The 24676-nt window shown below is 36.3% G+C and overlaps 1 protein-coding gene across 1 annotated transcript; it reads right to left on the bottom strand.

Annotated features, from left to right (window-relative positions):
• Positions 1–3498: 3498 nt before the first annotated feature.
• On the bottom strand, positions 3499–23206 carry LOC112194277 (callose synthase 2). Its single transcript, XM_024334530.2, has 44 exons — positions 22901–23206; positions 22753–22813; positions 22178–22387; positions 21955–22055; positions 21440–21561; positions 21251–21344; positions 21019–21129; positions 20817–20933; positions 20629–20721; positions 20428–20519; positions 20076–20202; positions 16502–16639; positions 16324–16400; positions 16153–16246; positions 15161–15283; positions 14956–15073; positions 14036–14370; positions 13812–13864; positions 13628–13688; positions 12928–13009; positions 12788–12837; positions 12601–12687; positions 11868–12005; positions 11666–11760; positions 11492–11576; positions 11245–11411; positions 11027–11150; positions 10850–10947; positions 10632–10761; positions 10129–10280; positions 9644–9753; positions 9418–9540; positions 9258–9326; positions 8969–9158; positions 8176–8335; positions 7761–7880; positions 6927–7042; positions 6745–6828; positions 6251–6363; positions 5940–6169; positions 5044–5838; positions 4876–4926; positions 4274–4459; positions 3499–4140 (listed from the first exon to the last, which is right to left on the bottom strand). Exons 3-44 carry the CDS (start codon positions 22365–22367, stop codon positions 3892–3894), a joined length of 5850 nt encoding a protein of 1949 aa, XP_024190298.1. The 5' UTR covers positions 22368–22387; positions 22753–22813; positions 22901–23206; the 3' UTR covers positions 3499–3891.
• Positions 23207–24676: the final 1470 nt, after the last annotated feature.

The raw sequence follows: 24676 nt of genomic DNA, 5'->3' as shown, positions 1-24676 counted from the left end.
GCTGGCCTCACTCACCTCACTCTCCAGCCACAATCGGAACCGGTAAGGTCGCCGGTTGTTTGGGCCTCGCCGATCACGAAATCAAAGCCGGGTGTTTTGATTTTTTTTTTTGGCAAATAATAACTTTTTTTTTTTTTATCTAGTGGCAAATGATAACCTGGGTGTTTTATTTCTGATGGCTGCACTCTCCTTTTCTTTTTCTTTAATTATCTATTGTATGGAATTGCAACAACTAGTATTGGAGAATCTTTGAAGATTGGAGCCTACTCATCCTCCATGTAGTCCATACCTTGACTTGTTTTTTTATGATTGAGCTGCAACCCTCTTGCTTTCCTTTTTTTTTTTTTTTTTTTTTTTTTTTTTTAACTTTTTAGGTAAAATAGGGGGCAGAAGGTCCAAAAGGAAAGAAAAAAAGAAGGAAAGAAAAAGTTTTATCGAGGGCAATAGGTGTCTATTGGGGAGCAATACACGTCTACTGGGGGGTAATAGACGTTTTTGAATTGATGTAATCTCCTTTTTTTTTCTTTATCAAAGTTTTATTTGTGTAATTATAGAAAGATTAGTTACCATTTCGATAATCGAAACATCTATTGGAGGGCAATAGATGTCTATTGGGGGGCAATAGACGTCTATTACGGGGTAATAGACGTATCGTCCATATGACACTTCGCCGGCCGCCGGAATCCGGTCACCGGTCTCCTGAATCCGATCACCGGTCACCGGCCGCCGCCCACATGACTTTTCTAGAAACCTCTATTGTCCCCCAATAAAGGACCAATAGACGTCTATTGGGGGGCAATAGACGTCTATTGGGGGTAATAGAGGTTTCTAGAAAAGTCATGTGGGCGGCGGCCGGTGATCGGATTCCGGCGGCCGGCGAAGTGTCATATGGTTTCTCTCTCTCTCTCTGAGTAACAAAGGGGTAAAATGGTATTAAAAAAAATAAAAAACAAAAAAAACTTTAATTGGGTATTAGGGAATACCCTCTTAGAGTGTTTTGGGTAAGAGAGAATTAAAAAAACCTAATGGAGTAAGTGGGAAAAAAATCCCTAGAAATGAGGTAAATGGACAAAAACCCAAAAAAAAAAATATAAAAAAAAAACACATACCAGCCATGGCCGCATCTCTCTAACCTGAGGTTAGGGTTTTTTTTTTCTCCTTTGCATCTGCGTAGCCTCCTCTCCAACATCAATGGCTTCATTTGAGTCCATGGCAGCACGCCTTGCATCCTCCCTTGCCATGGCAGAAGGAAAGAAACTGATGGACCTCCGTCTATCTAAAGGTTTGCGACAACTGGAAGTTTTCTTGGTTGGCAAGCTTCTCACGGCGAGGGAGTATTCTCGTCGCTCTTTTCTGGGAATGCTCAGATCTTTATTGAGAGTAAATGGTACTCTCCGAGTTGAGGAGGTTGGCGAAGATGACCAGGTTCTTTTCTCCTTCACAGGCCCGGCCTTGCCCAAGGGCAGCCTTGGCAACAGCCCAGGGCCCAAGGGAAGGTGGGGCACCAATATTATATATATATATATATATATATATATATATAATCTACAATAATATGTAGCGGAATGTAAAAAAAAAAAAAAATTATTTTCAAATTCTAGACTCACTAGCTGTGTGTTTTTTTGTCTTTTTCTTCTTCTTCGACTCTTCAAGTCCTTGAGAACTGCAAAAAGTCAAGCATCATTATAGCAGAGTCTCTCACTCTTTCCAAAACGTTGAAATCAAACAAATTTCTTTTTAAAGTTAGGGTTTCAATGGTTATTCAATCCCTCAATTTATTTTCATAATTGGTGCCTCCAATCTTTCTCCTCTCTGTTTTTCAACTCCCAATCTTTCTTCTTTCTATTTTTTTGTTCTTCTACGGTGATTAGACAAATTTTTTGACATTCCATGATGTAGGTTGAGGTATTTATCAAAATAGGTATTGGGTGTTTTTCAATTTTGAAATTATGAATATTAGAAGTTAGGTTGCTTGGTTTTTGTGGTTCTGTTGATTATTCTAAAAACTTGTCAATTCTTAACTTTTCAAAGCCAAATTAATCCCAGAATCGTCATAAAAAAAATCAAAAAAATCTCCAGACAAGCTCTAGGCACCAAAAAAAATTTCGCCCAGGGCATCAAGAACCTCAAGACCGGCCCTGCTCCTTCATAGATCTGGCTGATAAGGCTAGGGTTTAGAAGGGAGGTCCATGGGGTTTCAACAAAGCCCCAATTGCAGTAGCAGACTATGATGGTGTCATCCAGGTAGCGATGGTGGCTCTGAAGACGTCTTCCTATTGGATGATGCTGCACGAGTGCTCCGACTTTCAGATCGGAACGAATCATGCGATTGATTGGCAGTACTTTAGGGGAGTTCAAAGGGTATGACCCACCTGCTTTCCGAACTAGGCTTTTGCGCATAAGAGTGGAAATTGACTATGAGAAGTCGCTGCTATTCCGGTGTTGTTTCTGGGTGGAAGATGATGTCCAATTACTGGTACAGTTCAGGTATAACAAACTGTTTGGCCGTTGCAGTCGCTGCGGCTTTGTCACTCATGTAGGCCTCCCATGCTCGGAGCGAGAACTAGTAGAAGACAGTGACACCCCGGTTGGAGCAGTAGAGCAGTCTAATGCCCTTCAAGTGCTACGTGGAATTAAGGATCCTCAAATGGTAATCGGGGAATGGCAGCAAACCAAATCCTAATTTTTAAAGCTCAAGGCCCCCCCCCAGCATTCCAGAAGCTTTGCTCCCTCAATCAGTGGTAGCTATGCGTTGACAACAACGACAGGTGCAGATCAGAGATCTGGAAGAGCCACGGCAAAATATGGAACCAATTACAGGACAAAGACGTCTTAGAGAAAGAGATGAGGTAACAATTTCTCCAAAAAAAAAAAATTGCGTTTCAGTTTAGCTGTTAGAAAGAAAAATCTTGATGCAGTGACTACGGGATTATTAGAGGGTCCTCCTGATAACAATGAACCACCAAAGAGAAAAAGAGGTCGCCCAGTAGGCAGTGTGAACTAGCTACCTTATGAAGTGGCAGGAAAAGGTGAAAATGCCAAGGATGGAGAATCTGACAAGAATCAAAGCAAGAAGACCAACTTGATGGCTTCTGATGAATCTGAGGCAAGTACTAGCTTAGGTTCTTATACTTTCAGACATTCTAGACTCAAGCCTTTAAAAGTAGGAGTGAATTCTATAAACTTTTCTAAGATGTTCTCTAGTTGATATTTGTACCACAAATGCACGTTGGCAGATTAAACTAGATGAATGATTTTTTTCCTTAAAAAGTAAGATTAGTCTTGCTTAGCTTAAACTTGCTGTTTAGCGTGAGTCTCTTTAGACTTTAATTAGTTTAATTTGGCTTAGATAGATTTTTTGGATTTCCAGATTTTCTTATGTAATTTTTGTTAAACTCTGACCTGATTTCATTACTTAATTATTGATAAAATCAATTCATATTCACAAAAAAAAAAAAATCATCTTAAAAAAATAAATAAATAAATAAAGAACTACAATGCAATATAATTGCCATTGGATTACTTACAACAAGTACACAATAACTGAATTTGCTTTATGTTGGTTTAATTTCTTCGAATCCACTAAGCTTTGAAATGAATCTCCACAGTACTAAAGCTTTCAGATGCATCTCGACAGTGTACTAGTGCAGCAAATACGCATTCCTCATTCATACGTGCATATATATACATCAACCAATCAATCAAAGTCCTGAGGTCTAGACCTTGATAACATGCATATACCTATACCTCTCATTCTAAATACACAGAAGATACTGTTTGACAAAAGCCATCTTTGAATTGTTTTCAGTGAATAATTGAGTAGGCACTGCCGCACTCGAAATATGTTATATGTACATTGAGATAAATGAGACACCACCATTTTGGATGCGGTTACTCACTATTGCTAGCGCGGGGGCCCTTCCTAGGCCCTCCAAGAATACGTGAAATCTGTAAACCTCTACTGAATGCTTGGTTGAACAGCATTCGCGTTTGGAATTCAGAAACAAAAGGGAACCAAGCCAAGAATGCTACCGGGGTAAATAGAAGCAAACCCATGATTACTTCATAACCACGAGCCAGTGTTTGAACCGACAGCCAAAATCCTGCTCGTTTAATTGGTTTCTTGCAAGCTTGTGCAATCTATAAGAATAAAAGAAACACAGTAAAATAAAAGAATGAGTAAAAGAACAAAATGGAAAGAACACAATAAGATGCATAACTTGATGGGAAAGATAACAATGAGGAAAAAAAAGGATCAAAATGATTTACTGACCAAAAGCATTCCCCATCCAGTTGGCATAAAGGCGAGAATGCAGACTATGACATCCTTTATCGTCATATGAGTGAGCACTACTAAGATAACAAAGACAGATAAGAGTGTAATAAACATACATCCCTTAACAAGTCGAAACAAGAGCTGAAAGTCTGCACTTAATCGTCGCCTTCCAGCTGACACAGCCTGAAAATTTGAGCAAAATTGTTAATATAAAGAAATAGACTTATTTCCCATTGTTAAATATTTTTACCCGCAAAATATGCTGAAATGAACATGAAAACATACATATTCTGCCTTCTACTTAGTACTTACAAATGCTAAGAACACGAGTTTTCTTTTCAAATAGAGTTATACTGATTTCTAAGATTCCAGCATGCAGCGAAGTGTTACAGTAGGCGCTATTCGTTGGCAAATCATTTCTTAAGCAAAACTTCATACGCCATTACATACCAACAGGCCAACTCTTACAATTGAATATATGAAGCCTAGATAATGACAGGTTTTCTTTTCCTGATCTCTTAATAATTTCATGTTTAATGCTGTATTTAATATATATTGACAAGATTGAAGGTCAAGGGGACGAGATTCTCAGTACTAACCTTCATCAGCAACAAAACAACGATGATCACCAGCCACGAAACACCATATACCTGCATGCATGCTCATTGAGAAGCAAATTAAATTTCCACCCACTTCATTATATAAATAGATATTTGAAATCATTTATTTTTTAAGGTTGAAAATGCATGAAAGGTACTCAAATATACCAGGATACTTTTGTTCTCTGTAATGTTGAGGTGATATACAAGCCCATACTGGTAGACAAAAAAGCGCAATGCTAATAATATCTCAGTAATGATACCGCGCATCCCAGAGTAGCGAAGATGCTCGTGTTCCTTCTCCCACCAGGATTCCCAACTTTTTTCAGGAGATACACCAATCCCTCCATGATTGCTTATCCACTTCTTCCAATCTGTCCAGTCATCAACTATCTTTTGCCACTCAAACCCTGACGGGTTGAACAGGAAAGGAGCGAAAAGCCACGTTCCAACCATGAACCATATCTGTACAGTAATGAGAATATATACAACTCCACTTCTATATGAACGACCAAATATATGGTACACAACAAGCAGAATCAAAAGCTCAATGCCCTTGACAAAATGGCTTCGGGAGTAGAGCCTGTAGTTATCAGCAAATTTGGCATGAAATACAACAAAGCTACGACCAGTTCCTCTGTACTCTGCACCTCCATGAAGCAAAGTCTTTCCGTAATAGTGAGTCTTTGTACCAAGTGAAAATGTGAAAAATACAGGGGCCAATTGTAATTGCATTAATATAAAATCACTTAGTGCAGTACGGAACCCCTTTTCCAATCCAATTTCCATAATCATAGGCAATGCCATTAAAAAACCAATTTGCACTACAGACTGAGAAGCAAGGGCCACTTGAAGAGGCTTATTGTTTCGAATAGCTCGTTGAGTACTCAGCCCCTTTTCAAGTCCGCTCAGAACCAGATAAAGGCGACCGTAGAGAAACACATAAACCGTAAGCACTGTTAACTGTTAAGTCATAACAGAGACATTTCAGATAGCTAGAAGAATTATAGTGTTGTAAATGGGAAAAAAAAAAAAAAAAAAAAAAAGGTATATTTCATACATACCAAGGTGCTGAAGTAGAAACCAACTGTGGTGAAATAGCAGGACAACATTCGGAAGAAATCAAATCGGTGTCCAAGCCTATAGATGTCACGACTCAGTGTCTGCTCACCGTTCCCATTAGCTATTTTTGCCTCAAAAATGGAGATCTGGTTGAGGCCGACATCCCGTCCTTTACCAACTTGTATATATTCATGATGAGTGACTTTGCCATCACGTAAGGTAGAATTGAAACCTGTAGAGCACAGCTTTTGCAAATTGGTACATTGTCAATCTAAAATAAAGACTTGAAACAGTTTCAGAGCCATGAGAATGCCTGCAAATATGTCCTCGCTTAAGTTGATCACTTTAGAAGCTTTACTTATACCCCCTCTAGTCAGATGAAACAGTCTGTCGAATACATCTGGATGGCCATAGTGGAATCTAACTCTGAATGTAGCAACAAAAATGATAATATTCAGCTCTCTCGTCAAATTGATAAGCAAAGAGCCAAAGATATGGTAACCCATGTGAAAAGCGTTTATCTGGGCAAAGCTTTGAGAGAAATGCAAAGAATGGAATGATACTGGAATGCTAGGATGTTCTAGTTTCATTGTGTTATGTTGTTCCTACTTTTGAATACTGAAAACGTGCATAGAAACCAACTGCCCTCCAAAAAAAGAATCTGAGTGTGTGAATTCACAACAGCTAAAACCTCATGTCTCTCCAATAGTTTTCCATGCGTTTGATTTTGAGTGGAAAAAGAAAACTATATGTTCAAAATATTTATATCAGAATATAATAAGGATAGACAAATTCAAGAACTCTGACCTCAGAGGGCTAGCCAACAATCTCTGCCCAATAGTTACAAAACTAGTCTCCTGATTTGACATAAACCATGCAAGAGATGAAACACTGCAAACATTTACAAAGGACATGATAAGCCACACAAACACAGAAAACTCTTGCATAGGGAGTCTTAATTAACAAGCACTTCAAATTCTGCTTTTGACCTGCCAGTAAATATATGCTCCCTAAGCCCAAGTATTGTTGGGGGTCTGCCATCATGGTTTTTGAGAAATTCTTCCAGCAAGTTCCTCATTTTGAATGCTTCTTCCAAATAGTTATCCTGTTGAGTTGGAAACAACAATTTGGTTAGGCAAGAAGACCTGGCTAAATGGTCTCTTTCTCAGAAAATAAATTCAACCGCATAGAATTTATATCCTTTAGCCAAAACACCCTCATTATTGTGCCCATTTCCCCTAACAGACCAAGTCATTCACTTACTTAAATCTGGAACTACAGTAACATTTGAGGACTTCAAAGAGGAAATTTTTATTGAAACCAGTTACAATTTCCAAATCCCAGAATAGCACCTTTCATCCGCATTACATTATAACTCAATGTTACCCCACTAGGCCAGCATACAGACACTCTACCTATCTTTCTTTTTTAAGCGCAAGTGTTTTCTTGAAATGTCCTTACATTATGGATTACTGTACCTTTTTTTTTTTTTTCCCTCTCGCACACAAAGCATGTGCAAAGAGTCTTTACTACAAAAAGAGTCACAACTTTCAACTCATGGACATGTGCACTATTATAAAATACATCACAACCAGTTACCCGTAAATGAACTTTAGTAAGAACTGAGTCGGTGACTAAAGCCTTTATAGTCACTAGTCTAGATGGTTTGGGGCAAAAGCATTCAGCCACTAGTCTTCAGTCATGCCATCGTCACACATAGTTCATGAGTCAAGTCTAATACATTTAGTAATGGATTTTAATTTTTTCCCGTGATAAAAAATTTAACTAATGTAGTGATTGTGTGTGTGAAAGACAGTGTATACCTGGTTCATATCTATTGTTTGCAAGCCTTCTCCACGTGTGAAAATAATGGCATGGTTTTGATTTTCTGGCTTTCCTTCTCCTAGTATTGCGGGTCCAGGAAGCTTTATCCGATAAATATCCTGCACAAGGAGATTAAAACATTTCATCGTAAAATATTATTCATGTATAGAAGAGGGTGACTGTTAGAACTGTATAAAGTTGCACTGAAATGGAACAATTATTTCTCAAAGGCTAGAGTAAAGCCAAAATTATCTTAGTGAATAACATCTACCGATAGGCAATACCGTAATAGTAATAATTCTGTTGAAGGACAATCCCTATACATCTCTTACAGATTCTAGCAAGCTCTACCAGATAGAGTTTGTATAGAAGTACTGTTCATTCTTCAGTATTGAATATAATTCAAATTATTACCTGGTCCAATCTCTGAACTGGATCAGAAGAATCAATTGACTTTGTTGGAGGAGCCGCCTTTACAAGAGCCGAATAGTAGACCTTCCTAACCATTTTTTTGGATTTGTCTTCACTAGTTTTTTCAACCTCGTCAATGTAAGCTACCCGAAGAGATGGGTAACTGGAACAATAAAACAAAGAGATATAATTATTCCTTGCTTTTAGAATCAACCAGACTCTACACACATGCTACTTACATGCTTGAATAACAAGAAAGTATATTTTTACTGTCATTAAATGATGAAGAAAAGCAATTTTTTCTTCTTCTTTTTGTTGAGTAGTGAGGAGAGCAAGTAGGAGTTGAAGATTACCATATATTAACTACTTAAAAACCATTGGGAACATTTGAGTTAACAAACTAAATATATAATGACAATTGGATAAAAATTAAGGGCTGTTAAAGAGTCATCCGGTACACCCCACTGCTTAAAAACTAAATTGATGTTTTCCTTTCCTATACTCAACTAACCTGCCCTTATGTGGAACACATATTAGCATAAGGGCAATGTTGACAATTGAGTAAAGCAGGACAGAAGAAGAAATAAATTTATTTCTTTGTTCTACTGATGTTACTAACCATTTTAACCCAAATATCTTCTTTTTGTCAAATAGTTATAAATATTTGTGAAACAATTGAAGCTTTGCCTCTTAAGGAGAAAAGGTACACAATACTATAAGTCTATAACCACCTCGCATGAAGAGTTGATTAGCATACATTTCAAATGAAAAAGAGAATAAATATTAAAGATCATACGTTGCCATTAGTTTCAAAATGTCTTTGGCACGAGCATCACCAGATCGCTTATCAATTCCATACTGTTGGCACGAAACAACATATGAGAATTTCATGTCAACTACTGCTTGACATTGTGCCAATAACGGCCTATCAGCCTTTGAATGTTCCTCGATCGTTGATTCAGCAGCCTTATACCCTTCCATTAGATCTGAACAATGAAGAAAAACGAGATCAATATATACAAATTTAGTGATATTGTACAAGAGGATAAGATAGTTAGAACTTAGAGAAATCCAAGTCTCAGTACCTTCATCTTTTGCCATATCCAGGAAGGCCTGAAGTTCTAGCGCTTTCCGGTAATACATCATACCTCGTACTTATTGAAGAGAATAGGAAAAGACAAAACTCATAATCACACTAAGAAATCAAATCAAGTTTCAAGAAGAAGATGAGAGATATGCTTATACCAGTTTTGGTCAATGTTTGACCTCGATAGGATGCCCATAGGCGGAGTTTCTCTTCCAAGTCTTCGTTTGCTCTGAGTTCATCTTCAGCACATTTGACCCGTTCAAGAAAGTTAGTCCATTCATCTGTAACAAATAATGGATTAATATAAGATTATTTTTGTTCACAATACACAGCAAATAAAAAATAACATAATAAACATAAATGAGATAATAGACAAGAATTAACCTGGAAAAATCTTTTGCAAGTAGAAAAGAATAGAGACACCATCATCATTCTCCCTTTCCAGGTGATCTATGGAGAAAAGAACGTCTTCCGAATAGTAGGGTGTCAAAACCCTAACCAAGTAGTTATAAGTAACTATTTCAGGCAACTGTATTGAATCTTTTGACTCCCAAAAAGGCAAAACTCAAGCAAAAGAACTCAGCCATATTATTATCCATTATACATCGAACTTATGAAGTGGTTTAGACTTGAGACCAAGAAATATCAAATACATTTTTTCTTTGTAATAAAGTGAAACCATTAGTCAAATCATCTATGTGTGTGTGTGTGTAAGCAAAAAGAAAGGACTGATTCCATTCCTGTTGGTGGAACATAAGAACGTAAAATTTGATTAACAAACACTGAAATATTTTCCCTAGCCAGTAGCCAGTCATGAAAGAGAAAATGAGATGATGAAGAAATTCCAAAATTGAAGAAATAGAACTTACGAGAAGGAAAGCATATTTTGAACTTTGGGTGCAGGAGGCATGTCCATAAACAATGAGTTGGAAAAGAAAGTAATACGCCTTCTTGCTTCCAAGTTAGACGGAACATCCATAGCAGACTCCTTCTCCGTAAGCAATAGATGCAGCCTTCGGATCTATAGAAGATAATGGACTCAGATAAACAAGACATTTACACATAACATTTTATCATCATTAGAAATAGAAAACACAAGAACAAGAAACTTTAGTAATGTAATTTTGATGACTGTAGGATATCTTATAAATAGAGCTACAATCAGACAAAAGACATTATTCCTAAGAAAAGGAAGGGACTAAACAAGATGTGGACAAGAAATCCACCAGAAAAGAAATCTCAGGATGTACGTACACATCTGAAACACAAGCAAACCAACTAGTACATCGAACACTCAACTCCTATACATAGTAGTTTTTACAGTGCAACCTTCTACTCCAACTAGCTATAATAATAGTATTTATGAACTCACCTTTTCTTTCCAAGCTTCTGATTGTTGCGTCACTGGGAAATTCAGTTCACTGAAGTATGTATCTTGTTGATTAAGAGGTCTCATTCCCCCATCATTTCCATATGATCCACCATGGTTTGAATCTACCAAGCTACACGAAAAAGAAAAATAATGCAATAATGAGAGGTTTGGGGAACCAATAAATTAACAAAACGGAAAACAAGATCAGAATCATTTACGTGGTAATTTCATCTTCTATTAGGTCCCTTGTCACAACTTCTAACATGTTAAGCAAAACAATTACAACCTGGTCCTTGTCCTCCCTTTTGTTTTTCAACTGTACTTGTCAGAAAATTATGGTTAGCTACAGATTAATAGGAAGAAGTATGTCAAAGTTTACAGTCAGAGAATGATACCAGATAATCAATTAGCTTAATAAATTGTTCGTGGAGGCTTGGGAGAGCACTCAATTTAACATCCTTCGTCAGTGTTCCTTTTTCTATATGATCATCAACTATGGAAAAAATTTCATTTATAACCCTGGAACAGAAAAGATCAGGAAGACACAAAAGTCAGGCAATGACTTCCCTTTTCTTTCTGTATTAATTCAGGACCCAAGTAGTACTGTACTCACATCTTTTCGCGTTCTCCTTGGACTAAAACATTGATAATACTTCTAAACGAAAGATAGCACTCTCTAACTGCACAGCGCATATAACTGTCCTTGTCTGTATTCATTCTCTTTTTCAGCTCACTGTCTTTACCTTTGCTGTCTTTAGCCATATCTAGTGCTATAGGGATCTGCAGAACTAGTAGAGACTGAATACATCTATTTTCCTTGGTGAGACTAATGGAAGAAATTAACTCATTAGAAAACAGACCTTGCTAGCAAGTAGAAATGGAGGCCACTGGATGAGGTTCAAATCTGGGTCAGCCCAATATGGGACAAGCAATAAGTTCATTTCCCTTCAAAGAAAGTCCAAAAAGTAGAGATTGTAAGTCAACATTCATCCAAGTTGAGAAAAATTTGTGTTCATGCTACAGCATTATTTTACCTATCACTTATCAGATCCTCTTCTCTGAAACTAGTGATTATTTCGTTCCACATCTGTGCAAATTTTGCTGCCTCATTCTCTATATTAGTTGGGATCTGAAACAATCAACCAGTTCAATTGATTCAAATGATGGTCTAGTGATTTACAGAGAGACGTGCCGTAGTCTCAATATTTGGCTTCTGATACAGAACAGTAATCAAACCTTATCAAATTTACGAGAGAAAGTGGCTTTTAGTCCCTTCTTCTTAGTGTTCTCATTTTTCTCCTCAGGAATCAAGGAAGCATTAAAAGCACGGGGCAGTGATTCAAATCGACTTCTCAACAACTCCAGAGTCCGAATCTGAAAGAAAACAAACACCTCGTCACATAGGTATAAGTTCAAACAACCTAAATTTTGTGCAAGGCAAAAATACATGAAAGTAGACTACAGTATATGTCTTAGTCTAGAATACAACTTGATGTAACATTCAATGTAATGATGGAAAGTGAAGGAAACTCTTATCCGCTTTCACCACGTTCGGTAAAAGCAATTGAATTGAAGGGTTTATGTAGTTTATACATGTATAGGTTGAAAGTCAGTTAAAAAATACGTCATATGTTTGTGCAAATGGAATGCACACTACTCTACATTTATACTGGCATTTCAGTTTCATGTACCACCATAATGTCTATAAAAATGAATATATAAAGCAATACAAATGGGAATGAGCAATTGTTGTGAACGACAAATCTATAGGTTCAGCAGAAATAAGTTAATAGGAGCTTCTACTTGCACCCAATTTTGAATTGTCTGTTTGACTCACCAGGACCTTTTAAAGAACATGATAACTGCACTCGTTATTTTTCTGTTTATTAACTTTCTATAAATACATTTTCATAAATATGGAAAGTAATAGGAACATCTCAGGTTTGTAAAGAAATAACCCTCTACCAACCTCTCCAAGCCGGCGAAATGCACCATATATACCTCCATATATTGTGGAGAAGATGGCATACCAAATTTGAGTATCCATAAAGTACACCTACAGAAGGAAAAAAAAACAAAAAAACAAAAGAAATCAAATTAGTCTAACAGAATAAGTCAAAGAAAGACATCTGATAATGACATAAACACCGACATACAAGAACAATTGGAGCCCAGAGTGCAATCACTACACCAATGTTACTCTTCGCTGTAAAAAGTAAAATGCTGAAAAATGTCAACTGATGACATCATAAACTTGTAAAGAGCATAAGGAAGTTTATTTAACTCATGCGGTTACCTCGAGGGAAGAACTCATGCCATTGATAGGTCGAAATGTGCACTCTCATGATATCTTTAGTTGGCTTTACAAGAGGCCTAATCTACAAGAAAGAAATACACACAAATATGATTCAACTAATTATTCTCTACAACTCTAAGATAAGATTATAGATCATTTGGAAGCAGGTGATTCAAGCATGTACAAACTCAACTTCGCCCAGAGACTTAAAAAAAAGATATGTGACAATTTGGTAAGCTTGTTTATTATATGAGTTCTTTCTAGTTATTTGATATTCTGATATTAAATTAGGCTAAAAATACTCCCATGAAAGGCAGTTATCAAAGGAAAAGAATTAGAAAATAAAATAAAATTAGAAAGTAGATGATGACAATCAATTAAGGGACACTTTGGTGAAGGGTACTTTCATGATTTCAGGATAGACAACAAGGTTTTTTCACAAGCCATTACTAAGAAATTCAGGTTAGCTTATGAATGGTATGACACATGATTTTACATAATTTCATGGTGATATAATGCTTTTTGATTATCACTAGAATTATACCGTTCAAAACCAAAAATCGTAGAACTGGGTCAATAATCATTACATTTCACCAGAGCAATCATTTAAACCTGGATACGGTAACAAATTATACTTCTTTAAATTGTAGAAGCAGCAGTGCTGATGCTTGTAAACTTTGAACATGGATAAGAGAAATACCTCGACAAAGTAACTAAAGGCTAATTTCGAAACAAGCAGGAGAACCCAAAACAGAGTATACCTACATGCAAAAGCCATCAGTAGCCAAAATATTATAATAATAAAAATAAGCCATCACTACCACAACCTCTTAGCTCAAGTCATTCCATACAAAAGGGAGAGCAATAAAAACTTATATGCTTACTTGAAAAGGGAAAACGCGCTTTCATGCATTCCTCTTCCAACATAAAGCCGAGGCTACAGGATATAATGGAAAATAACAAATGTATGAGACTCAAGCGGATATTCTCAATGAAAAAAATATATATCTACATATATAGCTAGCAAAAGAACAAATTCTTTTATATTTCTATAGGCTTCAGTACCACTTAAACACTTGTACTAGAAAATGAATTCAAGGTTACACACCTGAGACCACCACATCATCAGCATCATAATCCTATAGTTTGATCTTTCAAGAAACCGGCGAATAAATGGGAACATAAACAACAATGCTGAGAGCATGTTTGGAGATAAGTAAATGACAATAGCCAAAATGAACAAAGAAGATGAACTTGGACCGTTGCCAAACCAACTCCTGATGGTCTGTGCAAACCCAGAGGGATTTTTCCAACTATATGCATAAGTCACGGGTAAAACAATGACCCAGGCTGCAGCTGAAACAGCTTTCAGGACATATCTTAGCCTGACAAAGGCTGACATGCTTCGCCTAGCTTTCCAGCTCAGAATTAGATCGAGAACAGCTGCAAAACAAACGGGAAAAAAAAAAAGAATAAGCATATTAGGAATATAAAAGGGAGAAGAATCAGTCATTAAAAGTTAAATTAATTGGTATGTAGCAAAACCTAGTCATGATCTTTTCATCAAAGGTGTATATACACATTACTGAAATAAGAACAGACACCAAATGAACCTCTCACTAGTTAAAATTTGTTTACTGATCAAATTTCTTAAGGTGTACAACCTCACAGCTATGTGATAACGGATGAGCAACCTTACAATCAGAGTTATAGAAATGGCCATGACCCAGAAGAATTATCTACTTTCATCAAGCAATTTCTGTTGAAACTGTATCTGTCAACTACTTGAAATTGAGGCAACTGTGGTTAATTATCCCGTAGGAATCAACAGTGTAGTGATTTTCTAGCACAAGTAGAATTTAAACTGATAAAGTTCCAAATTCGACAACTGCTGTAATAGTCAGACATTTTATGCAGGGGGAATTGAAATTTGAGTACGGGCAGGAGACATGGTCCGTGGAGTAGCCGTAATTTTGACTACCAGTGCGAGCAATACTAGCGGAAGTAAGGTCAATTGGTTTTATTTACCTTGCGCAAGCTTCAACATTGCAGCAGTTATGAAGATACTCAGCACTTTTTTAAAGACATCACCGTCAAACACTGTACTTAATTCCCCTGACCCATTCCAAGCAACTATGATCATTGCCTAAAGGAGATCATATTTTCTACATAAGTATCAAGATTCAATAAAAATGAGCATAGAAACAAAGAGGATAACAAAACTAATGATTACCTGTAAACTCAATATATAAAAGCTCCACATTCTATCAAAACTTCTGAAAAGGTGCCAAAATGAGCGTATCTCGACAAAATTGACTTTGCCAATCCATCGATCCCCGGTGTATGGTTTCTTTTTCTGAAAAATCATAAACTTTCCACAATTAAAAAAAGAATTTAAACCAAAAAGATAGGCTAGGACATGGTCATCTCTTGAGTTTTATTATTATTTTTTTATTATTATTATATATATATATATTTTTTTTTTTTTTGCATCAACTGACTGGGTTCAAAGTTCTACAATCATAAATTGTGCCAGTAATAGTATCTGAACTTTTTCTTTAGATAACAAGTTGAAATATGAGATTTGGTTAATTCTAAATCTGATATATGACATCATAGTATCAGTAGTATCTGAAACTGTGAGACACATGCATATTTATGACAGTGCATACTTAAGAAGTACATATAGTCTTCAATATAACTGTTCGGAACAAAACTCTCAATAAAAGCTAGGAGATTGGAGTACTAATCAACAAGTGGACCAAGTAATTTGTCAAGGTCAAATAAGGCATACAGTTGTTGCTCCCTTCTCTTTCTTTCTGTTTCCAGTACAGGAATGACACAGAGATGAGGAGTCTTGCTTTGCTCTTACTTACATGTATTTATTTGACCTCAAATGAGCTCACATTGACAGCACTATCATGCAACATGATATCCCAACTTTTGAAATATATGCCTACAAGATAATTATGGCCTTAAAATAATTCCTAAAACCCCTGTCAAAAGTAGAGGACCCAGCCCAAGTTAAACTTTTATTGAAGCAGATGTGTGAACCATATTTAACTAAAAAATCGATACAAGGTATGTAACATGACAGTACAAAAAACAGGATGGGAGTTCATGAAGTCTATGGTGATAGATGTCATCAGTTATATAATAAACATAGAGATGATCAACAACAAGCAAAGAGGTAAAAAAGTACTTTGTATCTATATTACAACAGACCTTCTCTTTGTCAACTTCAAGCTCTTTACTAGGCTGGTAAAAGAAATCAGCATCAGCACGCATAGGCCAGCCTAGCTTAAAACAATCAACTGACCTGCAATTCGTGCCAACAAAATATTCTGACATCTGGTCTTGCATAGGACACCAGCAGAAACACAGAAAATCACTTACCAAAAGTATTCATTCAGGTCATCATAATTCCTCCATTGAGAATGCTTTGATTTTCCTCCTTTGCTCCTTTCAGCCTCCTGCACAGGACAAACAAAACAATTACAATGCTTTGAAGTAACACAATGTCAAAGGGAAGGCAAATACATTAATTAGCCATAGAAAGTAGCATAACCCACACCTGTGCTATAGTATTATATATTGGAGTTACTACTTTGCCCAAAAAGGCCTCCTCTTCACCACCATAGGCTGGCTTTATGTGCTCACCCGTCATTGGACTAACACTCCCGGCTAGCATTCCATATAATTCAAATGCCATCTGCAAAGGGAAATGAACAACATTAAATAAACTGCTAAATTAAACAGAGGATTTATCCCAATTAATGGCTTGGATAAATAGCAAACACTTACCTTCACTTTGGTCAGAAATAATATACACTTTACACAATGTAAATACAGGGAACAACATGCAAAGAATCTGAGACCATCTAAACTGATAATTTCTCACTTTTGAAACCGACTATGTCTATAGTAAATATGTGTGCATTTGGTTTGAGATATCTCTTATAATGCTCAAGCAAATTCCTGTGAACATTCTGAGTTGGTAGTACAAAAGATATACAAAGTAGAGGACAATTTACTATTACCTTCCTAAACATTCTTTTCTAAGAAATGTAAATCTGTTAGACCACAAGAAGCCAAGGACAAGATGTCCACTACAATAGACAATAAAACATTCCAGATAAACCATGAGTCTGTGAATCCCCAGAATAAATAGACAAACAGAAGCATCAAAACGAAGCACATTCAAGAGATAAAATACAATACAACGTATGCCCTCCAATCTGAATAAGTAGTCAAAGAGACTTTGAAAGTACACCTCCATAATGCTAACATCAATCTATCCTCCCCCTTTCCCACAACCAACACTAGTCAACATCTTGTAAGCTATCAACATTGTAAAAATATATTGGTCTCTTCCAAGACTGCCCCTAGGAAGACTACATGACTAGTCATGTAGTACATCTGTACAATGTTTACATCAATCTACCCCCACACATACAGATGATATACAGACACATGTATAGTTCTATACCACTAACAGAAGAAGCTTTGTCATTCTTTTGACTGAATTTGGGACTATGCATTACACGTGTTCATACTTCCACGATATTTCCATAGCTACAATACTTTCACAGTAGTTTCCATATTTTCTCTCTAACCGTTTTTCTCTCTCCATGGTCACATGCATAACATGTAGGAATTTCTAGTGTACACACACACAAACGAAAACCACAAAAAAAACTGAGTTCATTGCATAAAATATATTTTAAAAACACAACCTTCTAAAATATGCAGTTATTATAAGTTCTAAGCAATGTCAGCACATATAATTTTTCTTGGTTACATAGAGGCCTGAAAACATAAAAATAAGAAAACAATCTAGCTTTCAGGATCCACAAACTCTTCTATATCTGATGTGATCGTCAAGATCCTCCAAATAAGCGGCGGAAGCATAGGTAGGAGGGTCATCTAGAACTACCACACCCACATCATGATCAATGCTTTTCTTGGCCAAGGAATCTGCAACCATATTGCATTCTAGATAGATATGGGTAAGAGACACTGAACTGAACTTAACCATTAATTCTTTGCAACAGGAAAGAAAAGAACCAAGGGGGTGAACCGGTGAAGCGAAGAACTGTCACCTAATACGAGCTTAACCAAGATTGCAGAATCGACTTCTAGGTTACAAATAGGACAATCTAAAGCTAGCTTTAGACCAAGATACAATCCCCAAGTTTCAGCATCAAGCACTTCAACTAAGCCAAGATTGGAATGAAAAACCTTTATCCATTGACCATCAGAATTTCTGAGACATATTTTCATATAGAAACACAAGTTTTATTAGAATTAAGCAGTCCAGAGACTAATTAACAACCAAACACAAAAACCCAGTAGTGCTCAGAACAAGGCACCCCACAATCAAGAAAAAAGTTAAAGGAATCTTCTTGAAATCTTTTGGCAAAGAAGCCCAAAGATAAGCAAGCACTCTAACTCTAGTGACTACCCCAAACAACATCTTCCTCCTTAAAATTGAATATTGTCTTGTTCCTTTCCAGCCAAAAACACCTAAACAAGCCACCCCACAATCAAGAAAAATGATACAGGAATCTTCTTGAAATCTTTTGGCAAAGAAGCCCAAAGAGAAGCAAGCACTCTTAACTCTAGTGACTACCCCAAACTGCTCCCACATCTTGCTCCTTAAAATTGAAAATTGGCTTGTTCCCTTCTCTCCAAAAACACCACAAGAGCTAAAACAACATATCTCCAAAGAGTAAGGACATTCTTATTACGCCCCCTTATCAAACAACCTTCTGCCAGCATCAAATTGCAGTTTCTTGGGCACACCCACACCACACCAAGCACCTCTAATAAACGGGGAAATCTTATCTTCCTTTGTCTCCAGGAGTTATCCCGGATATTGGACCAATATTTCTGATATATTGAAGACACCAAACCAAAATGGGACAAGTTATGGTTCTGTGATGTTTGTCATACACTCATTTTGCATCTATTTGAACAAAAATTACAACTTATATCAATCAAAATTACAACATTGAGAACAAATTTACTATATTCATTTAACTATTTACATATAATTAATCTAAAATTACAACATTGACAACAATTTTGTTCAAAAACTTGTAACAATGTCCTAGGTGATGTAATTACCATTAATAGAACTAAGACTACATAAAATAAGACTCACGTTACCAATTTGACAACAAATTTGTCGTCACATTTGTAAATGTGTGTATGACATACAGGTATGTATTATAGAATTTTCCAACCAAAATTACAGATATTCTAGAAATAAGAGAGAAATTTGATGAAAATGAAAAGGTGGTTGATGAAATTATTTATCCGTCATCAATTTCCTTTACATTCATATTCCTCCAAATCAAAGGCAAAATACACCTTATTAACTTAGCCATTCACTAAATCATTGTAATTCTCATTGGATCCCATACATGAATAAGCAAAAAGTGATGGCACACCTTTGGCCTTTTCTTGACATTCATTGACACTCATAGACTAACTACCCGCCTAACCAGTAAAGAAATCCTTCAAAAGCATAACTATCTATCAAAGCAATCTTTTGAAGAGTTATTACCTACCATGTTCATGGATACAACTTTATATATTTTATTGATGTTTCCACATTATCAATATATCTATAGATATACCCTTGAGTTTAAGTTTGGTTATATCTATCAATGCCAATACTTGAAACCTTGGGTCCCACCTGCTACCATTTAGTTGAGCACTGGCCCAAAGCAAATATTGTTCGAACAATGGCCTTGTAAATCAAATTTATTTTCTTGGTGGAACCTTGCCAATCAATTTAAGAATCTCAGAAGGAGAGATTTCTGAACAATTGATGTTAAAACAATTTGCACAGAAAGAGTCACGAAGGATGACAACCATGATCTTATGTTATTGATTGGATTCAAAGAAACAAAAATTTATATGGGTTTAAATGGGAGGTTAAGTCTGAAATTTCCGGGAATTCCATAGGGGGCCTTGCTTATATAAATATATGACAACAGAGTGTAAAGCGAAAAGATGCAACCATCTGTGTTTAGTTAGAAGTCTTTGTAAATGCATGCTATGATCAAGTGTTTGTGTTCCAAATTACATTTGCATGAATATAAATTATAAATGTCACAAAGAAACTTCTTAAGACTTACATGATGATAAATGTAGCAAAGGCATTCTGGCATGAATCTCAAGTTGGCAGCCTCTCCCCAGATAAGAAGATATAAACCCATGTATAGTAATTTCCGCTGCTCTACTTCCTGCTGAATAGTTGGCAACCTGCCATTTATAAACATTTTTTTTTTAAGTTACAAGTATGAAACACAATATAACTGAACAATCACAAGCCATAGCTAAAGAAGCAGCAATGCTCCTTCTTATAGGACTATAAGTAAATAATTTAATATTTTTAAGACATATATCAACACTACTTTTTCTTTTCTTTTTAAAGACTACATCAATATAATGTTAAATTACTTTGTGCTGTTAAATATGATTCCTCACCAAAGGCTGCTTTTGCGACCCAAGTACTTGCACCATTTTTTGTAATTTTTGAAAAGTTTCTTCATCACTACTGTTAAAGCACGATCATCCAACTATGCAGCATGGCCAAGTAGAGTAAGTTAGGCACACCAAAAAAAAAAATAAATAAATAAAAGACAATAATCAGAAAGTGAAAATATAACAACTGAGTAGAATAAGAACCTTGGGCTGCTGATCAGATTTTGGTAATTGCCGTATGTGAACATTAGCGATCAATAGAATCAAGTGCTCCCTTTGATTGGCGACACTATCCTTCTGCACATTTATGAGTTTAGCATAGGCTGCATAGCTTGTTGATGAAACATGAAATTTAAGAAGTGTATGACAACTGGTCTGGTGAGTAACTTCACCTGAAAACCAAACATAGCCTGAAGCCAATCAAGAATGTCTTCATCTTCTTTCTTTTTGTAGTCCTTCGGCCAGGGTAAACCTCTGGTGTTTCGGAGTGCAGAAACAGTAGCAAGAATCTGTAAAGAAATAAAAGAGGCAATGCATTTCACCTACAATCTAAAGACATAAAACATAGACTTTCTAAATCGAAATTGTTGAAACCTCGGGATATCTCATGATTGCCTGATTTCGACTATCACGATCAAGAGGAAGAATATTGTAAGGTAGATATATTTGTTGTTTTTCTTCAACCTTAGCCTGAGCTTCCAAAATCTACAGTAAGAACAATACTAATTATATATATACATATTCACTTAGAAGGAAGAAAGTGAAAATGAAGATTAGTATCAAGTAAAGTTTTTGAAAAAGAGAAAGAAAAAAAATTATATTTCACCTCCTCAGCGACTTCAACAGCCTCTGTCTGATTGACAGCCTTCAAAACCTCAAACAAAATAGCAGCAGTTTTGTATGCCTTTGTCAGTTGTGCACTGCATTAGGAACATGAACTTTAGAATGCCAAGTATAATGCGCTGTAGCAACTTTTAATCAAGAAAACCACTGGTCAACACTCTTACAAACATACCGATCAGGTTTATCAGCAGTACTGTGCAAAGCTTGAATGTATTTTTTGTAGTAATCTCGATAAAAACTCTGCATTTCACGAGCATCACTCTTTGCTCGTCCTGCCAATGTTGTTTCATTTTCCTAAAGAGAACAAAACCATAGGTAAATTTCTGCTCAAACTCCAATTTCCTGATGGAGTTCCTTCATATAAACTAGAAAATAAACTAACAGAGGCGAAGTCGCTGAAGCGAGTCTAAAGGCCAAACAAAATACTTATTCCTTTTGGAAAGATGACACTTATCCTTACAGTGTCAAAATGCAATCTTAAATTCTGTTCCTCACATCAATTCTCAATTCTTATTTATTCACACACTTGTTTAAAGATTTATTCATTCATCTTTTGAACTTATACATTTCTCATCTAGTTTTTGTCTATTTATATATATATCTCTTTGTTTGTTTGTTAATTATGTCCTTAAAGATAACAGCATGCATATGTAAAGAGGTTGTTGCAATAGGAAATCAAAGCTTTACCCTCTCTAGACGTTGAAGAAGTGCGGTTTTAAACTGGCGAACACCACGGCCACTGGATGTGGGATCTAATCTGTGAGCTTTCTCAAATGCATAGAAGCGACCTAATTTCAAGCACAACATTAGTGTGAAATTGCGTTCTCGAACATACCATAAATGTGAGACACAGTGGTTGATGTCATGTACATGGAAAACAGATGGAATAATATTAGAAGATGCAACTCACAGAGATAGGCAACTCTTGCATTCTTAGATTCGACTTCATTTGCAACACGGAGAATAGGGGCAATATCAACCAGAGAAGAAGGCACAACCTCACTATCCAACGGCTCTCCAAAACTGCCGGGGCCGGCAGTCTGAGTCCGCAGAATCCGCCTCTGCGGATGCTGCTGGTCAAAGCCCCTTCTATATGCCATGTCTGGAATTTATCTATGGCCTAAAAAAATAGCAATTGAAATTGCTGGTCAGCCCTGGCTGTGGTAGCCAATGACACACACACACACACACACACATATATATATATATAGAAGGGATAAGAGGAAGTGTCTTGGACTGAAAGCTTGTTCAGTGCTAGCTAGCTAGCCTAGCAGTGCACAGAAACAATAAAAAAAAAAAAAAAATCAACTGAATCTGAATCTTATGCGAGAAGAGTAGTTGGTGTTGTTAGAAGAGTAGACTGTTTCCATTAAGAAAAGCGAACAAGAGACCATGAAATGAAGATGGTCTCTAAGTAGGTGGTTTGTTGTGAATTTAGCGGACCGTATCTCATGGAAGGAAGAGTAGAGAGGCAAGGATAGGTACCTTGCTTGGCTAGTTGGACACCCACCTCGCCATATGATGATCAGATGATGATGATGATAATCTGGGAAGTTTGCAAGCGAGTTAGAAATTGAGTAAGAAAAGATGATGGGTAGTAATAGGGAGAGAAAGCAAGCTAGTGAATGCTTACCAAGGTCTTGAAGCTTTGAAGCTTTGAAGAAGAAAAGAATCAATCAATAGAAAACAAGTAGAGGGAGAGGAAGGGAAGGGAAAGGGGGGTTCGAAGTTGAATAAAACAAAGGCAGAAGAGGATCCCTGCGATGATGCACATGCAATGATGCAATGCACATTCTCTCTCTCTCTCTCTCCATTTTCAAAAGTAGCGGCCAGCCAATCACAGAGGAGGAGCCGCTCACTCAGGAAAGTCCAATCCTTTTCTTTGGGTTTCAATTGGCCAATCCAATGGAGCCGCGTCCCCTGCTTTCCTCTCCCTTCATTTTTGCTCAGAAACTACTGACATACATGAATAGAGAGGAAAATAAATAATATAAGTTAGGTGGTGGGTCTCACCGAGTGACTGCCAGTGTGACCGACCTATCATCTCGACCCAAAACAGCAAAACTCACTCATCATCGACGACTATCAAGCAAGTATAGTCAAGCCTACGATCCACCGTCCGTCCTTTCCTGGGTTTCTGATCTTTCAGTTTCATGCCCATGGCATTTTGTCGATTTGTCGTCGTATCGTCCCAACCAACCCCTACATCATATACCTTAATATTTTCCCTTCAATTGCAAAAGATAAAAAAACTGGTTTCTAAAAACTTATTCAACACTATCATCAAACTATTGGATGACACTTATGTTTTTTAACGTACAATAAAAGCGACTTTCCAAAAGGCGATAATGAAAAAATATTGATGAAACTCCAAAAAGAAATAATATAGTCATAGCACAACATTTAAAACTAAGATTGAGGACCAAATTAAGACCTTAACACCAACAAGAAGACCCCAAACGGCCAATCCAAAACCCCTAGCTCAGTAGAATAGAAACTTTTTGTAAATCTAATCAATAAGAAATAAATAAAACCTTATTCTCAAAAAAAAAAAAAACCTAATTAAACTAAAAACTATTTCATCATTGCTATTGTCCACTATTGAAGACACAATCCAACCGTACAGTGCCGATTGGTCACCCAACAAGTTTGTCAAAGACAAGCTATAACATGATTGACATCATAGAAAGATAAAGAGCACTCTCTATCGGATAGACAGCACTCTCTACCCGCCAAAACTCTAAAAGGATAAAAAAAAAAATATGAAACGTAAAACGTAAAACTTAATGTTTTGAGACTAGCCAGTAGCCATGCACTTGCCCCTTTATTTTGTTGAGACTTGAGAGCGACATATAACAAACTCAAATTAGTTCTCAATCTCTCATATCATATATGAAAACCCTCCACTTGAAGCTTACTTCAATTAATTATGCCTTACCAAACAAAATGGTGATCGTGAAAAGCTAGCAAATAGCGAGGATAGGGAATTTGCAAGGAAATGCATGTCCTTTAGTTTCCTGTCTTTTGAAACAACCAAAAAGCAAGCAAAAAGAACTTTCAATACATTACTATGTCACTGATTAAATAATATTACTATAGTCTATACATGAACAAAAAAAGAAGATTAAAGTGAAGTGGTCAAGATTATAATATTAGATGAAATTTTTTTTTTTAAATACCCACCTGTATTTCAGTTTATATGCTAACTAATGTGGCACATTTAATGAAATTTTTTGATAGATTAACTTTACAATACATCAACTGCATGCAGCATAATATTCAGAAAATATATTTCACCCACTATTATTCATAATTAGAGTTAATGAGTTTTCTTTGTGAAGTGATTAACTAGTATTAGGAATTTTAAACAGGATGAAATGAATCAAAAATCAAGAGTTAAGTTAGGTAT

The sequence above is a fragment of the Rosa chinensis genome, chromosome 1, assembly GCF_002994745.2.
Source record: "Rosa chinensis cultivar Old Blush chromosome 1, RchiOBHm-V2, whole genome shotgun sequence".
NCBI lineage: Eukaryota > Viridiplantae > Streptophyta > Magnoliopsida > Rosales > Rosaceae > Rosa > Rosa chinensis.
This window is presented reverse-complemented; position numbering and strand designations above follow the sequence as displayed.